Source organism: Sorex araneus, chromosome 8, assembly GCF_027595985.1.
Source record: "Sorex araneus isolate mSorAra2 chromosome 8, mSorAra2.pri, whole genome shotgun sequence".
Lineage (NCBI taxonomy): Eukaryota > Metazoa > Chordata > Mammalia > Eulipotyphla > Soricidae > Sorex > Sorex araneus.
The window spans coordinates 57,961,535-57,980,967 of record NC_073309.1 but is presented as its reverse complement, the minus strand read 5'-3'; the positions used below and the strand labels follow the sequence as shown (position 1 = coordinate 57,980,967).

General features: G+C 40.3%; 1 protein-coding gene across 3 annotated transcripts in view; it reads right to left on the bottom strand.

Annotated features, from left to right (window-relative positions):
- VAV3 (vav guanine nucleotide exchange factor 3) overlaps positions 1-19,433 on the bottom strand; it is a 397,029-nt gene that overhangs the window by 308,305 nt on the left and 69,291 nt on the right. For all 3 annotated transcript variants that reach the window (XM_055145748.1, XM_055145749.1, XM_055145750.1), the window contains exon 2: positions 6,706-6,822. In XM_055145748.1, the coding sequence (XP_055001723.1) occupies positions 6,706-6,822 (117 nt within the window). The remainder of the gene's footprint in view (positions 1-6,705; positions 6,823-19,433) is intronic.

Here is a 19,433-nt window from a genome sequence, read left to right as displayed (position 1 = left end):
AGAGGGCTTGCAAGCTCCCCACAGCCTTATGAATAAGAGAATAATAAGGGCCAGAGAGACAGATGGGCCCTGGGGTTAAGTACTCCCTTGCATGCAGCTAACCCCAGTTCAAATTTCTGGCATCCAGCACTCCGCATCAGAACTCCATCAGGAGCAATCCCTGAGCACAGAGCCAGGACCACAAGCCCAAGGCACAGCCAAATGTGGTTCAAAAACAAAAGAAATAAGACTCAGTGGTCTCTGACCGTCCTTGACTTCTGGAGGAAATCTTTCAAGCATGCAACAATTCAGAGAGAGAGAGAGAGAGAGAAAGAGAGAGACTGTTCAACCTCCAGGGCTCTTTCTTGCTAATTTCTAAAGAAATTAAAATTATGAAGCTCATTATTACCCATTCTCTGTAGGATTCTTTTTTAAATTCAAGTATAGCAAGTATTGACAACTATTCTTATTTGCCAATGTATGAGTTTGGATTGATAAGAATACCCTACTAACAATGATAAAGAGCTCAATATTAGGATTCAATAGTCATGCTCAAAGGCAAAATAATCACCAGTCCTCAAAAGTATCCAACATTTATCAATCATAAATTAAAACTGAAATGTTTGGGGGTTTTTGTTGTTGTTGTCGGATCACACACGCAGTGCTCAGGACTTATTCCTGACTCTGTGCTCAGGGATTGCTCTGTACCAGGTTTATAGATGAGGTGTCAGGGATCAAACCTGGGTCAGCAGCATGCAAGACAAACACCCTACCCACTGTGCTGTCTCTCCTGTTTTTTTCACTTCCCCAAGATTTTTTCCAACTTCCCAAAGAAAACATATCCATACCTGAACTTATGACCTACAATGGGAGTCTATGGCTCATTCAGCATCCTAAATCTTTCCTCTCTAAAACATAATTGGATGCCACATGAGACAGCCCTATCTTTTATTTTTATAAATTCCTTTGGTTTTTCCCAGTAAATTCATCCTTTTCCTTAAGGATATACAAAATAGTGATACTCAAAATGTAGACAAAACAAAAGGAGAACACAAACTAGGAAATCAGAGGTCTGAGGTCCAGCTCCTGCTCTGTCCCCAAACAAGACCACAAAATCACTGACCTTAAACCTGTGTCCCCATCAGAAAATGCAAACGTTTGTCTGTTTCCTTCCCAAGACCACTACAAGTTTCAAATTATTGGTCAGTCATATGACCAATTGCACCAATCTTGGCAGTAGCAAAAAACATAAATGATTTTAAAGTGTTATGTATAGGATCAAGGTCTCACCCACAATCCTAAATTTAATTGTTTGATATCACTGTAAAAATATTTTAGTATCCATAAATACTTTTATCCTCCAGAAGCTCACAATTTACTTAGCCCCAACTGTCCCACAAAGCTTTCACTGTCTAACCATTCAGCCATTCAGGGTTACTCTACTAGAACCAGTCCATGCATTTGCGAGCGGTTCAGAAAGTTTGTCATTATCAAAACTACTTGACTTAGCTCTGAGTAAAACATAAAAAGCTCCTTTCAATGCTTTTGAAAAATGCTTTAGTTCATTTTCTGTTGGATAATTTTGGGTTGTCTTTGCCCCTCCCACACGGAGCTTAGGTTTGTTGAGTCACTCCTACAACAGTGCTTCTGAGGCACACCCAATTCTATCAGGCATTAATAATCCTATATTTCTTTTCCCTTCCCCTTATGTCCTTCACATGGTTTATTTAGCAATGTCCTTTTTGTATAGACACAGGAATACAGTGGATGCTACGCTTTTGTAACATGGGAGTTAACTGACTCCAAATAATATTTATTCCTGGGCATCCATCATATTTACTTGACTTAAGCCTCAGTTTCCCTTCCCAACACACCCAAAAGGAGGGTCCCAGTGAGGGGCAAGGATGGACCCAGGGCAAGCTGTAAGCTACCCTGGTATTGGAAAGGGACAAGCTAACTGCCTTAAGAAGTACAGTCAATTACGAGCATGGTCATGCAAAAACTCTGCCATGACTCAAAAAGAAGTAACTGAATAAGGACCCTGCTGGGGTTAGGAAAGACTAACCTGGCCTGAGGACTGTAGTCTGGGATATATAGCATGATGTCCCCAAGAAGATCCAACCTTTAAGCTTAAAATGTCACTTACTGTGTTCATACAAAATGACTAGAAATATTAGTAAGAAATAAATTGACTATGATTCTTTAAATGTATTACTAGCTGAAGAGAGGAGAAAGCAAAGCACCTTAGATGAGATCCCACCCTGGAGCAGATCTCCTAGTCATCTAGAGTGCTGAACCCTCAGATGAGATTCTGTCCTTGAGTTAGTCTCCTAGAATGCTCCCCCACCCCTGAAGGAGCAGCTTTACCTCTGTTTGTCATTATGACAATGCTTAACCCCACCTATGTGTATTCCACCCTTCATGATTTCTATATAACTATGCTGTAAGAGGAGAAATGGGACCACAGTGGGGAAAGGAAGAGAAATCATCATGCTGCAAGGAAAGAGGCTGAACTACACTGCAGAGAAAGGAGAAGAAACTACTATGTTGTAAGGGGAGAGACATTGCTGGGAGGAGAGAGAAATAAACTATCTGCCAACCAGTCTTCCTTCCCCATTCCTTCATTTGTCTGTCGCCATCCACTGGCCTGGGGAGGCAGCTCTCAACCACCAAACACCCTGTCCCTTGCACCAGGCTTTTTTGAAACTTACAGCTGAGGTGGGCTGTCCTTGGGTGGGCACGAACCAACCTTTTGGTTTACAGCCGATCCTGGGGTCCTGTTTCTGATTTCCCATTCCTTCATTCATCTGTAGCCACTGACCATCCTGGGGCACTGTTTCTCCATTTCCCCAGTCCTCTGTCCATCTGTTGCCGTGGGTTGGCTAAGGGAATGGTTCTCAGCCACCAAGTGCTCTCATCCCATGTGCCCACACTTTTGTGAAACTCACAATTTTGTATTTCCTCAAACTTCAGTTTTCATTTCCCCAAAAGAGAAGTTAAAAAGAATGTCATGCACTTTAAAGTGCGTATGTAGTTGGCAGGAAGGGGGAACAGAGGGCTGTCAAAAAAAGGAAAAAGAAATATTTCTGGCATTTTCAGGGCCAACACCTTAGAGGACTCTCTGGGACTGTAGTTGTTGGTCTTCTTCAAGGTTTCACTTCAGAGCCAGACAAGAGTATTGCCACCCCTTTATCAGGAGGCATGGTTTTCAGTTCCTTGCACTTAAAATATTTTGTCCTCTGTGACATTTTTTGGAACTCAAAATAGTCTGAATCAAAGCTTGCAAGAGGAAATAAAAAAATATTGGAATCCAGGTTCTTACACACATTTCTATTTTGTCGTCCTGCAAGGTGGAACAGAGTCAGATACAGAGAAGACTGGAGACCTCCAGATGACAGCCAAGGCACAGTGGGTCAGCATTCAAGCCTCTATCCCACTGAGCAGTGGCTTCCCCAAGTTGCTTCCGTTTCAGCATAGAATCTCTTCTGTTTGTTTCACATCTGTCATGTTTATTCCCAATGCCAGGCAAGCCAACAATTTGCTTGCCTTTAATTTTGTGAGCAAAATACTGTATCTTCAAAATTGACTCATGTCTCACTCAAACAATCTTCTGAAAAAACACTAGTACCTGAATTTAAAGAGTAAGAACAAACTTCTTGGTATCATTTAGTTCTTCCATTTATGAGCTGATTTTCAAAACATAATTACATCAGCAGGCTCAATGACCTGGCTCTCATGATTTCTTATGTGCCTAAAACCGTAAGTTTTTACCCACTCCAATATAAATGACCATCCATTTTATTTGAATTTGGGGTGGCCAAATCCGGCTATGCTTAGTCTTAGTCCTGACTCTGAGCTCAGGGGTCATTCCTGATAGTGTTCAGTGGACCATATATGGTGCTAAGAATCAAAGTTAGGTAAACTATGTGCAAGGCAAATGCCCTACCTGCTGTACTATCTCTCCAACCCCGATGATCATCAGTTTTGTAGAAGTGATCTCCCTTACATTTTTGTATAAAATAAATATGTTCAGTGTATATTTGGTGTCCATACAAGTAGTTACAGCTTACAAATAAGTTTTACAAATTTTTTACAAATAAAAAGTTTTTAAAAAGCCCAAAGACAATTATTTGATATAGACATAAGTATCACTGTATCACTGTTATCCTGTTGCTCATCGATTTGCTCAAGCGGGCACCAGTAACATCTCCATTGTGAGACTTGTTACTGTTCTTGGCATATCGAATATGCCATGGGTAGCTTGCCAGGCTCTGCCATGCAGGCAGGATATTCTCGGTAGCTTGCCGGGCTCTCCGAGAGGGATGGAGGAATCGAATCTGAATCGGCCACGTGCAAGGCAAATGCCCTACCTGCTGTGCTATTGCTCCAGCCTGGCAAATAAGTAAAATGGCAAAAATAAAATAAACAATTCTAAGGACAAGAGAAAAACAAAAGTCACATATAAGGAAATTTCCACAAACCGTCATCAATCTTTTAACAGAAAATCTTCAAGCCAGAAGAATTGGCCTAATATACTCAATGTGCTGAATAGGAAATATCTTCAATCAAGAATATTCTGCCCAGGTAAGTTATCATATTTGCAGAAGTAATCAGTTCTATAAAGGTCCTCTAGGGTAGGAAAATAAATTCCAGTGGAAAGCAGCAGCATGCCTATAATCTCTAAATGTGGGGAAGAAGAGAGTTATAATGTGTATTTTTGAGAATAAACGTGAGCTCTGTATGGCACCCACTAGTACTGTAGAGATCATAAAGTTGGGGCCTCCCAGGGACTCTGACCCTTGTCTGTACTGCAGTGTGTCTTGCCTCCACTCCAATGTTGAAAGTACTGTATTGTAAAATTGCTGGGTGCTAGGTGCAATGCCACATCAGACCCTTTGAGGATAGGGTCCCCACCATAATCATCTCTTCCTGACCAAACCTTGCTATTCCCCTCAAGATTTCTTTTATCGGAGTCTTCTGTTTCTCTGAGTCTAATCCATTTAGATACTGTCTTTTAGACCCTTGCTGTGAATTCTGTTCCTCGAGGGTTCAGATAGGTTTCGTTCTAGATTACGTCCAATTTGGGAGTAGATTTGCTGTGACCACATGGCAGGAGAATGTAAACACAGTTAAGCATAAGTAGTAATAATAAACATTAAATAATCTGGGATGATAAGTAGCATCAAAATACAACATCCAACGTGCATCTGCTAAAAAACAGGCAGTAGGAGTCATTCAAAAACCTCCAGCATTTTAGTTATTCATGCCTTCTCCAAGTCACTGACCTAAGTGTCAAAATAGAAAGAGGAACAACTGAACATTTCCAACCTCCAAAATTTAGGAGCCTGTCCAGGAAAGAGCAGACTGTATGGAGAAAAGACACCAGTCCTTAGACATCAGGCCCCAACAAACAGGCAAGAGGATTCGAAGAATAATCCTACTCTTTCAGGGGCCAGAAAGATGGCACAGGGATAATGGCATTTATCATGCCTACACTAATCTTGGAGTGACCCCGAGTAGTTCCCTGTGCATCAATGGGTATGACTCAAAAACAACAACAAAAATACATACATACAATTCTTTTCAATAACCAGTGGGAAAAATAACTCTAGTGTTGGGGATGGACTGAGCTACCAGGGCGAGCCCATGTAGACTGTACCGTACCTCAGACAGGAACAGTTTCCCCCTTCAAGCTGCCTTCAGAAAATTATTTCAGTCTATTGAAAAGGGGCAGTTTTCCCCTTTCTTACAGAAGCCTGGCTGGTCTTTAATCTGATCTTTTGACATTGTAGATTTCAGGCTCTGGCCCAGCCTAGTGTTTGGGATGTAGATTTCAGGTGCTGGCCCAGCCTTGTCTTTGGGATGTAAATCCAAGTGCTCATCTCCCAAGAAAGGTTTCTGTTTTGGTTTTGTATCTTCTTTCCAGAGGCCAAAATTACTGGCCTGCGGATGCAAGGAAACAATGCATGTTCTGCTGCCTCAATATTCTTTCTGTAACTTCTTTTGATGCCTTTGGTGACATCACTGCATTGCGCCCTTTAGAGATGCCATGATCAATAAAAGGAGATTTCGATTACGGGCTCTCTACCTTTTTCTCAGAGTCAGAGAGAACCTGGACCCTCCATGACATACATTTCTTCCGCATTCCTTGTCTCAGCGCCTCCGACTGCACAAACATTCACGCAACACTCTAGATAAAGTTCCCCTTGGGTTGCATTCGTTTTTTTCTTGTTTTGGGTAGTTTTGGTGCCATGGACCAAATTCAGAGTGTTACAAATATGAAGTTTGTGTTCTACCCACGAGTCATATCCATGGTCTCTCCCCTTATTCTCACTTAGTACAACTAATTCTAGTCACATTTGCACAGCTGTTGCTTTTTTGTTTCCCTTTTTTGGGGGGCCACACCCAGAGCTACTCCCAACTCTGTGCTTGGGTGTGGCTCCCAGAGTGCTTAGGGACCATGAGCAGTCAGGGATAGAGCCTTGCATAGGCAAAGCCTGTCCTCGGGCCACTGAGCTCTCTCTCTGGCCAAGCATTGTTTTGTGGGTTTTGTTTTTTGGCAAAGCCATCTACATGCAAAACTTAGTTATATAATGTAATTATAAAATGCAGATACCCAGGCCACTTAAGTCACAAGCTCTTTGTCCTACTCCTGAAGAATAAGAAACAGCATTTGGTTACACAATCCCAACTGGAAAAAAAAATTTTTTTAAAGAACGTCATTACCTTTCCGAAGTCACGAACATCAAACAGGTCAAAGGCCTCAAAGAGTTCGCTTTTTCTCATTCCAAATGTCTCACAACAGGCCGAAAGGAATGTCCTTATATTCTTCAAACAGAGGAACTGAAGAACAAGAAGTAACTATTAGTATCAATTAATCACTCTGAAAGCTTCTGTCAGACAGAATTCTATAGAAATGAAAAGCAATAATCAACCGGGTTTAATGTTGCTTTCCATTACACTCCTGTTAATTTGGCACCATGACAGACAAACTTTCTGCTCTTACAAAACTAGGATGTTGTAAGAAAGGAAAATAAGAACAAACTCAGCAACAGCAACACAAAAGCATGCAAACATTTTTATTTTTCATATGATGGTTAAGTACAATATAGAAAAATAAATCCAGGGGGATGAAATGGAAGCTCTAGGGGTGAAGAATCATGGAGTGAACTTCCAAGGGCCGGTTGGAGAAATCTTCACTAAAAAGAGGTCTGTTCTGCAGCGACATGAAAGTGGTGAAGGAGTAGCTGTGCAGGATGACATGATGGGGTAATCCAGCCTAAAGCGGCGCTCAGAGGAGGGGTCTGTGACATGTGTCTGAGGTCCAGTGCAGGAGGAACAGAGTAAGAGACAGGAAAGAAGCAGTATGAGCCCTAGAAGGGTCAGATGATAAGGGCCCCATTACTCTTGCTGAAATGGGATCCTTCAGCTGCTCAGTATTGAGTCAAAGGAACTAGAGCGGTCAGAGCCATTGTACAACAGGTAGGGCACTTGCCTTGCACATAGCTGACCTGCATTCATTATTACCCCATATGATTCTCTGAGCTTCATCAGAATAATCCCTGAGTACAGAGCCAGGAGTAAGCCCTGAGCACCACTGGATGTGGCCAAAATAATAATAATAATAATAAACTTTTTAATAAAAGGAACTAGAGCAAGGGTGAGGACAGGACAGGCAGGGAGGAGACTGGCAATAATCCAGTCAAGAGATGACTGTGGGATCATAAAGTACTGTTACCTTCTGACTCTGTTAAATGCCAGGTGCCTTACAGTCATGCAAAGAGAAGTCCGGGAGCACCAGGTATGGGGCTGCGGATACAGAACACTGAAGCTCAGATACTTATATCTGCGGAATCTTCAAAGGGTACAGATGAGTTAACCACAATATTATCTGAGCTGACCGAGGGAAGAGCAGTACTGGAGGGCCAGGAATCAGGTAACCTTAGGAAGAGAGGTGATGTACCAGCGTGTCAAAGAGTCATTGGTGAGGAAGAGTAACCAGAGAGAAGAGTTTTTCCTGAAGCCAATAAAGTGCTGACAAGAAGGAGTCTGACAGAGTGTGGCACTGCTGGTGACAGCAAGACTTGAACCAGAGGTTCTCCATCCGGGTGGCAATGTGAAAGTCACATCACCCCTTGACAAAAACAGGTATGCACGGAAGCCTGGGGTGAAAGAGGACTTGGAGCCAAGTTCAGCAGACAAAGAGGAGAAAAGAAGGGCTCCAGGGAAATCTACTGCTGCTGGGAGAGGGAGAGGAGGGGGTCAGGGGGAAAGTCAGGGGGAGCCAGAGAAAGAGAGGTCAAGGAAGGGTTACTTGCAAACAATGGAAGCCATTCCCACCAGTTTCCAGTTTGATGGGAATGCGATAGTGAAGAATAGTTCTCCACAGACACTCAGGACAAGCCTCTGCAAGGTGTGCTCCTCTGGCATGTGGGTTATTTTGAATTGCAGTCAACCAAGCCTCTGCAGGCTCCAAGAAATGTTAGCTACTCCCTAAACTACACAGAGTAATAAAGCTGGTGGGGGGGTATCATGTAAAATCAGGGGCTTGACCAAAAGTTATCTTTCCATGACATAAACCAAACTATATGGGAGGGCAAACATCTAATGACAAAGCGTCTACTCTTCATCATTTGAGTCCCCTCCCCTCTCCGCTGTCCTGGCCTCCATTCCACTCCCTAGCTCAGAAAACACAACCCTTTCACTGATCTTGGGACTTATGGCTATGTGGGTTCCCCATATGTATGTCATTAAATTTTTCTTCTACATATCTGATATTTATTTGATTATTCACTGGTCTGAGAAGAACCCCAGGGACTGGGAGAAATTTCTTCTCCTCCCCTGCAACAGAGAGGCAAGTTGGTTATGCAGGCAAGATAAACAGTTCCCCAAATAAAGTCCCAGAGCAGGCAAAGAGGAAGGAATTTGATGCTCAAGTGGAAAGGCTGAGCTCAGAGCAGAGGGCACTCCTTTGCAGTGACATTCACAGGAAAAAAAAGAAGAAAAACGCACGCAGCAATGTGAAAAAAAGCAACAGGATTTCATTTTAGTGTGTAGAAACCCCAATTCATTTAAGTAAAAAAAAAAAAACCTACAATTAATTGTTTTTGGAATTATTAGCTGCAATGACACAATTTTTAAAAAGATATATTATGAACCTTCAATAACTGCAAAACATATTAGCTGGTTACTGCATTTCATTATTTAAAGTAATGCCTATTCTTGTTGTTGCTTTGCTTCTCATCTTGTTGGGTTGCCTTTTTTTTTTAAGTTGAGGAAAGCACCTTTTCCTTCCTCTGGCTTTGAAGAATTCTGATTTTTTATGACTTAACTCAGATGCAGTTTTACCCTTTACTGGAATACTTCTCAGAAGCTTAAATATTTCAGAAGGGGTTAAAACCACAGGGGAAGTATCATCAACCCTAAGCAGCACGCAGGCAGCAACCAATCAGCACATGCAGTTACTGCTTTCACTTTAAAAAATTCATAAGAGACCTTTACGACACAAAATCACTCTGCATGTAGCCCTTCCACATAGAATTGCTTATTTACAGATTAAAAGCCTTGCATTCTGCCAAGACAGACAATAATTACTCTCTCGGGGATTATGCAACTGCTCTCTTGCAATATTTTTTGTACATAATTAAGTGCCCAACTCATAGCTCACCGAGGAACAAAGCATAATTGCACGTGCCGCCCTCTGAAGTTTCCCAGCAAGCCCTCTCCACCCCACCCCCACTGTTTAGAAAAGGCAGCAGTAGACTCAGTAAACTGGCACCGAATGGCTTTATTAATTCAGATAAAAGCAAGAATTATAACTGAAAGCAATATATATATATATGTGTGTGTGTATATATATGTGTATACACACACATAAACATATATACGTATGTGTATATATATGTGTGTGTGTGTATATATATATATGTACACATATATATATGAATGTGTGGAGAAGGGCCTTGAGCATGACTGTGGCTAGGTTCCAGAGGTCTTTGGCCATGGGAGCCCTGCTGGGGTGGGGAGGGAAGCTGGACCCCACCCCTTCTGAGGGGCCCTGTAGAAGACAGTCAGCACGCAGACAAGAGACTTTCTGCATCACTCTCTTCTGGGAGCTTAGTTTTAAGTCTCTGGATGCTGGCCATTGGTGGGATTACACAGCTCTGGGGGCAGTCCCTGAGTGTGATCACCTAGCTACTGGGAAATGGGAAATCTGGGTGGAAGAGGCCCAGTCCTGATCCGAGCAGGCTTGAAGGTCTCAGCCCTGGGAGCCTAGCCACAGTCATACTCAAGGCCCCTCTCCACATCTTCAGATGAGGCTCATGCATGAAGGTACCAGCAGAGGAACCCAGGTGGTGGGACCTGGGGATGAGACCTCCAAGCATGCTCAGTTGGGACTGGGCCTCTTCTGCCCAGATTTCCCATTTTCCAGTAGCTAGGTAGTCACACTCAGGGACTGCCCCCAGTGCCATGTAATCCCACCAATGGCCAACATCCAGAAACTTAAAACCAAGCTCCCGGAAGCACACAGCCACAAAGTGGCCTCGAGACATTTTATAGCCTACTTCTCCTTCTGGGAGAACCTGGCAAGCTACTGAGAGTTTCCTGCCCACATGGGAGAGCCTCGAAAATTCCCCATGGTGTATTCATATGCCCAAACCAGTAACAATGCTGGGTCTCATTCCCCTGACTCTGAAAGAGCCTCCAATGCGGCATCGCTGGGAAGGACGAGTAAAGAGAGGCTTCTAAAATTTCAGGGTTAGGACGAATGGAGACGTTACTGAGACCGCTCAAGAAAATCAACGATCAACGGGATGATGATGATGATGATGATGATGATGATGATGATGATGATGATGATGATATAAGTAGAAATGCAGTCATCACTGCATTTTTTATAAAAGGTTTTCAAACAAGTCTTCTCCTCACTTCTGGAATTAACCTGAAGTTTATATGCCCACTAGCTAGTTCAATTCCTTTAAATTCTACAAATATATACTCGATTTGTAAAAGGTCACTGGTGTGCTTCTTGCCTTTCCAAGAAATCCAATAACCCCTTTATAAACTTTTCTTTTTTTTCTTTAGTTAAGTGTTTCAGTATTACAATATTCTAGGTTGTGGAAACACAAAAATGAGTATTTTGTTTTTGTTACAAGATGTTACTCCACACTTCTCTACTCATCTCAGAGATGTGGGGTTATTCAAAATTCTGACACAAACTCTAGGATCACACTTGGGGTTTACAGGTATCTGGGTCCATGAAGGACAAGACCAGAGTCGCCATGGATAGAGAGGAATTGGATGCTAACGGTGCTGGACAAGCCCTGAGTAGTCTTCCCACCCACACAAGGCCTTTGCTTTGTGTTCATGCTGAAACTTTCCTTTTTCTTTTTTCTTTAGATTTCAAACCAAAATAGAAGTTTAAATAGCTCAAAGAACATTCCATCTACTCAATAGCTGCACTGCCACATATAGGCTTTTGTATTCCAACCTTTTCTCTATTTATAAATTCTATTTTGCCTAACTACTTGGAAATACATTTTACTTTACCAAAGGGACAAGGCAGCATCACACCTTATTCATACACAGTAAACCACAACTCCAAGGGTTAAAGATATTTCCCTGCATACCCACTACCATACCATTACCACATCTAAAAAGTTAGCAATAATTCCATGTTATCTAACATTCACTCCATAAAAACTCCTCAGTCGTGGGGCTGGAGCAATAACACAGCAGGTAAGGCATTTGCTTTGTATGCAGCCAAGCTGGGTTCGATTCTCAGTATCCCATATGGTCCCCTGAGCACCTCCAGGAGTAATTCCTGAGTGCAGAGCCAGGAGTAACCCCTGTGCATTGTCAGGTGTGACCCAAAAAGAAAAAAAAACTCCTCAGTTGTTCATTTAATTTGTTAATTTGTTTATTATTTTAAACAAGTTATTAACCCCCCAATTTAGTATTTAATTATTTTTACCTATTGCATTTTGATGCATACTTTTTGTTGCAGACTTTTATCTAAAATCCCTGCATTCTGTAAACTTTATATAACATTAGAAGTACTAAAGTTTAGGTCATCCCATTATTACTGATACTAAGCTTGATCATTTGCTTAAGACAGGTGTGGCCGATCTCTACTATAAGTGTACACATCCTTAATGTTACAAAAATATCTTGGAATGATTAATTTGATAATTAAAAACTATTTCTAGTAATTTTTAACCAATGATTTACTGTCCACTAATGATTCTTCCTCAATTTTACTGCAAAATAGTGCGGGGTCATCTATTTAAGTATAAAATTTATCTGTTTCTTCCACACTCCTTAGCGATATTCTGACCTCAAAAGAACTTCACCTGCCCTTCCCTCCACAGCATTTATACTTATGCAATATTTAATGATCATAATTACTCATTTTGATGTTCATATTGTATCAGCTTGGCCAATGCTGACCCCTTCCAACTGGTTTCTCCTCTATCTGACACAATTCCATTTGTTTTCATTTTCTAAGCTCTCCATGCCTACCTCATTAGCTTCTCTTCTCTAGTTCAGAAATCAACCCTTTGCTCAAGCCAGTCTTTTTCTGTTTATGTGGTAAATATAGTAAATAAAAACTGGAAAGACTAAAAAAGACAAAGTCTGAGCATCCGGCTGCTCCCAGACCTCATTGTGGCCAATTACATCAAAGAAACCAATCGCTCCAGTCTTTGCTTAAACATGCTATCATCTGAAACAGAAAGATCTAAGGCAACAGGAAATCCTAATGCAAAGAAAGACAAATGTGAACGTTGGCTTAGTGGGTCTCTAAGGTAATTCTCAGAGAATTGTACAACTGTCTTTGGGCAATGCCTAATAAGCCATCTCATAACCACTCTGTTAAGAGAAAAAGGAACAAATTCAGAGAACATGACTAACCAACATGAGAATGTTTTATGCCTAGAAACATGCTTGGTGTGCTGGCACATTGTTTCGCTACTATGATTTTTTATTCCTATCTATAATTTTTTAAGATTTAAAGATATGACAATCATTTATATAATTAGATGCAATTAAAAATTTATGCTTTAAAAAATTATGCCGGCGCCAGGTAATCTCCTCATAGGCCACCCTCCAGAACTCACGGCTGCTTCTCCTGGAAAGGAGCATAAAATGAGGCCCCCATAAACATGCCACTGGACTCTGCACCAGAGGTGCCCCAGTGGGGGTTGAGTGAGAGCCCTCCCTGCCCAAAGGAACACAGCCCTGGCTGCTGACCTCCACTACCCCACCACTGCCACGCTCCAGGCCACTTTCCACATGCTTGGGCTGAGCCTCACACATGAGTGAACATATTCCAGGACCGTGTGGCCGCGAAAAGCTACGAAACACATCATCATAAAGGGAATTTTATATATATATATATATATATATATATATATATATATATATATATATATATATGCCTCTCTCGGAGAGCCCAGCAAGCTACCGAGAGTATCCCACCCCCACAGAAGAGCCTGGCAAGCTCCCCGTAGCATATTCGATATGCCAAATACAATAACAATAACAGGTCTCATTCCCCTGACCCTGAAAAGAGTCTCCAATCGTTGGGAAAAATGAGTAAAGAGAGGCTGCTAAAATCTCAGGGCTGGGACGAATGGAGACGCTACTGGTGCCCGCTTGAGTAAATCGATGAACAACAGGATGACAGTGACAGTGATACAGTGATGCTGTTAAATATACAAATTTGATGTAAACCTGGTAAAAATTCCAAAGGTAGTCTTCAAAAATGGAAAAAGCATTTCTCACGTTTGTATTGACCCACAAAAAGACACAGAATCACCGTAACAATTCTGAAATTAAACAATGACATTATATGCTGACTTCTAATTATACTATCAAACTATACTATTCAAAACAATATATGAAAATACAAAATGTACACCAATCAAATAATATAACTGAAATTCCAAAATAAATCAACATACACTTGTACATTTTATTTGCTAAAATTAATCAAGAATATGCAATGTCAGGGTGGGGGTGGGTTAAGCCCCCTCAACAAATGATGTTCGAAAACTTAATAGCAACATGCAAAAGAATAAAATATACCACTATCTCATACCAAACATAAAATTAACTCTAAATGTATTAAATACCTGGATGCAATGCCTTAAACACATACACACACACACACACACACACACAAATACAGGCAAACATTCGGTGATATTAGCTTCAGCAATGTCTTTGAAGACTTTGTTCAGGGAAACGAAAGCAAAAACTGTACTGCCACTTGTACAAACTAAAAAGTTACTGAAAAGTGAAATAAATTATCATTGAGATGAAAAGACAACCTACTAAATAGGAAAAAAATGTTTACACATCTCTTACATCTGGCAAGAGGCTAATATATAAAGCAGATTCCAAACTCAACAACAACAACAAAAAAACCATTAAAAAATGGGCAGAAAAGCTGAATCTATACTTCTCCAAAGTAGAGTGATGAACAAATGGCAAAATGCGCATGGAATCAAAGATAATGCTCACTATCACTTATTGTCAGGGAATAACGATCAGTTGACAGTGACCTCAGATGGGGGGAGACAGTCTATTAAAAACAAAAAGACCGGAAACAACAGTACTGGAGAGAATGTGGAAAAAAGAATCCTTGTACCCTGCAGGTGGGAATAACAACTGATAAAATCTCTCAAAATATTATGATAAACGTCTCATGTAACACAGGCATTCCACTCCTAGATGTATCTATCTGAAAAATATAAAACTCACTAAGCTGAAGATAAATACATTCCTGTGTTCACTCTAACTCTATTGACAATACCCAAGACATGGAAATTACCCAAGTCCAATAACAGTTGAGTGAATAAAGATGTGGTGCATACACATAAAATAATACAATGAGCGAAGCTATATGTGGAGGAATGAAATCTTGTCTTTTGTGACAACATGGATAGAAATGGAGGGGGTTATGCTAAATAAAATAAGTCAAAATGAGGATAGGTGCTTGATGATTTCATTCATATGCAGGATAAAAAGAAAGCAAGAAAACAGAAGGGCTCCTTGGATGTGGGCTATAGAAAATTACTGTCAGGGAAAAAAAAAGAAAGAATGGAGGGCTCAAGAGATCTATGAAGGAAGAATATGGATATTGGGTGGTAACAGTGCTAACATACATTTGAAGAGGTGTAGAAAAAACTTCCTATGCCAAAGTTGTAAAACAATTTCATAAAGTTTAGGTCAGTAAATCTTTTTAAATATTTAAAGTAAATTTTTTTAATTGAACAAATCATTCTTTAACCAGAGATAATTTGAAGCATGAAGGCAATTATATCTTACTACTTACAACCATAGCTTATGTTTGAACAAAAATTAGACATATTTGCTAGTCTAGTTTATGTGCATGCAATAACTATAGTTTTTAAAATTTATAATTTGGATTTTAATAAACAGAATTGAATAATTAGGGTTTCTAAGACATTAAATGATCTATACAAGACAGTTGCCAATGTAAGGCTATAAAGGTCCAAATAAAATTTTCCCATTTAACAAACATAAATGAGGTGCCTATTACATACTGTCATCACAAAATTGGTTACCAATTTATTATTTTATTAAATTTATTAAATGCATGTTAATTTGAATGAAACTGCCAACAACTGAGAATGGTTAAAAACAAAAAGGAACCAAACTGTCCTCAAAAACAATATTCTACTTAGGCAAAGGATACAGAAAAGTGAAAGTACAATTATGTAAGAGCATGATAAGTGCCATAAGGAAGACATTCATAGCTTCCGTGGGTGTTCCGGACTATGAGTTCAGCTTTCTGAGATAAGTGATAGATGAGATGAGTTCTGAAAGACGAGTGTCAGTCACACAAAAAGAGGAGGAACAGCTAATGTTCAGGAGAGGAAATGAAACTGGAATGCTCGGAGGTCAAGAAGTATCTGAGAAAATAATGTCTGTGAGCAAGACACGAGACAAAGCATGAAGTCCTGGGCGCAGTTCAGAATGGACACATGCTCTGGAAGGGACCAGTGAGAGCAGAGCTGCAGAGGGAAGTTGGGCTTGCGTGGCATGTCAAAGAGAACTGAGCTTTAGCCTGGAAAAAATGGTGCAGTCAAGGAAGAGAGAGATCAACCCGCCAAGAACACATGCAGGCATGTTCAGGCCCTGAGTCCAATCCCCAGCAATACAGCTCCCCATGTACCACCAGGTGAGGGCTTGGTGGTCCCCAGCCACTGCCAAGTAAGGTGCTGATGGTCCCTTGCCCCATTAGACTGGAGCAACATGACTTTGTTAAAAACCCTTTTATTGAACTGTCTGTCCCACATAGACAAACCAAGTATTGCCAAGTTACCCAAGCCCCCTGATAAATGCTTGGTAGGCCCCCTGCAAAAAGGAAAAGAAATGGTACGGTTAAAAGATAACTAACTGGAAAATGAAAAACTCAGCTTCATATTTTATGACTATTATTATAGCATTTTTGAGTGTTTGCTATAAAACAATTATTTGTCATTTAACCGAAACAACAATACAAATCACAGCTTTTTGTGTTTTATATATACAGTAAGGCTTAATATAAACCCAACTTAACATAATTGTATTTGCCAAAGGAATGGAGTTGTGATTTAGAATCCAGACATTCTGACTACAGAGTCGTATCTTTAATCTGTTAATCAAGTTCATATTTACAGTCTTCCAAATTAACTATATTTCATTTCTCTTTATAAGGTTGATAATGTGGGATGTTGGCGATACAAGGGCAATTAGGATTCTTTTATAATAACAATAAAAATCATGGCAATTCAGAGTGGTGTGGTAGAAGAAAGAATGGAAAGAATCCTAAGGGGTAACACTGAAAGGAAATAACTGGTAATTGAATGTGGGTGGAGTGGAGAGAGCAGGGGAGAAAAGAGAATTAAGAATTATCCCCTTAGGAGTGCAGGGAGATGACTCAGTGACTAATGTGACTGCCTTGCATGCATAATACTGTGGATTCAATTTCCAATGCCGCCTACATGTACCCAGTGTAATCCTGGCAGCACTGCTGTCTATTTTCCCTGGTGCCACAAGTGTCTGGCTGCATCTACAGGGTACAACCATGCGTGAGCACCCCAACTGAAAAACTGTTAATACCACAACTCAACAGTACCACAACTCCCAGCCAGCACCAAAACCTGCAGTCTAACTCCTGACAAGCATCGCAAGCAAATGGCCAACTGCCACCACCAAGCATGTGTGTGATCTCCAGTCACAGTGATAGCCAGATCAACAGTGGGAAGGAAAAGAAGGAGTAAGAATTATACCCACCTAGCTTCCGTGCATACTGTAGGGATTTCGGAGGCATTCAATGGAAATGGACACAGATTTAGCCAATCTATTTGTATACATCAGGGTCCATTAATGACAGGCAGCCAAGCCTCTCAAGTATATCCAGTGAAATATTCCATTAACATAGCCACCATCTTGAACCATCACATCCCCACCTCCTCTCAGACATTCTAGGGCAACCTGCTTATTCATTGCAAGCTGAATTAAAACAGATTGTTTTAACTTGATGTAGCTACAAGTAACCTCCAAAGAAGAAGTTTGTCTAAAACACCCTAAATTATCCATCAAGCCAAAGTGCTGTAAATTAGAAAGTCGTTCAAAATTTCTAGGCAGCCATCCTGACAGAGAAATCTGGGGGTTCTTCAAGGTATGGCCTACCTCATTACCACTTCAGTACTAGCAAAACTGATGTCAGCAAAAGGAAATGCTTAAAGGTCAGGCTGCTGAAGTTCACTGCAAACTCAGAGCCTACTGCTCTATTCCTTTCAGAAAGTGGACGGTTTCCCTTTTCTGTGCAAGAGCTGTTTTGACATTTGTCAAGGATATAAATGCAATAGGATCACTTCCTTTTTTCATCTGAAATAATACTTCTTCCCTAAAATCATTTGCTATATGGGACTAGTTGTGTTAACTGAGACTACATACTGGAAAAAAAAACCTTGAAAAACCTTCACAGCTTATTGTGAAGTTATTTCAAATCCAACTGAGAATATCTTGTGAGAAGGTCAGCAATTTTTATACATCACAGTCAGGTAGTCAGAGACTTACTGCAATTTTTACATAAATTGAAAGTAAAACTTGACAGCCAGGCTATCTGGTGCCTTGATGAGACGCTTATTGTCCCATATGGAGAAGAGACTGAATTTGAGATTCTGGCACAATTCAAATTCTAAGAGGCTGTTATAGACTGATTGATAGTTTTGAAAGGCACAGAAGAAGCAGCAGGGAAAGCCTTGCAATATTAAAGTCAAGAAATGTTCCCTATCAGTTGAGTCTCAGCTTAAACATCGTCAAAAACCCAGTGCCCTTCATTCCACTCCTCTTTCATTGCTTTCCAGGGGTCCAATAAGCCTTTGTAGGACTAAGAGGCAAGAAAGCATGGACAGGAGCTATTACTAAATCTCCCTTACTGGGTTTTTTTATTTATGTCACTTTCACCATGTTTTCCCTCTACTTCCACATATTTTTTAAATGAAAGTGCTGTATTTTACATCTTCTGAAAGTTAAAAAAAGAAGTCTGATTACTCTGTACATGGATTCTCATTTGTCCTTTCCCACAGGAATCAATGGCCTTAGTGGAAGGGTTATCATTACTACTGATATTGTAGGAGGAAACTGTGTCAATAGATAAGCTCTAAATTATTTTAAAATTATGCTATATTTAGCCTCAGTTCAGGACTCCATAATACCTACAAATTATTTTCATTTGACCCTATTGTCATAGATACATAAAGACCCTTAAAGGACATTGAGGGAAAAAGGAAAATGGGCTCAGCTGATTCTTCCTTCACTCAAATCACAAAATCAAAATACCTCATGTTCATAACTATAAGGCTAAATTGTAAAAACACAAGAGTAAATAGTTTTACTTTGTTGAAACTGGCTCACTCCTAGGAAACTTACACTGAGCATATCTATTGCATATCTATTTGCATAACTACTGTCACATGAAATATTTCTGACAGCAGTAAATACATAAATTTTATCTGTGATTCCCAGATTTTCTATTAAATTGACCAATGAATGATAACTTTATTTATATCTACCTAAAAAAAGGTGGGCAGAGAGGTAGTACAACAGGAAGTGTGCTTGCTTTGCATGCAGGTTCAATCTGTAGCACCCAATGTAGTCCCACAAGCCAGAAGTAAGCCCTGAGCCCTGCTGAGTGTTGCCCAAAACCAAAATTAAATTAAATTTTTTAAAGGTAATAAAAGAGAAAAATTAAATAACCATCCCTTGGTGACTATGAAGTTTTATAATATACTGTGAGCAAATTCTCTTTATGTGAGATTGTCTTAACTAAATTACAAAAGAAAAAACTTTTTAAGAAGTTGATATTTGATCATTGCAAATATAACAATATTTACAGTTACAGAACAATTAGATTGATTAGTTTCCTTTCCAGT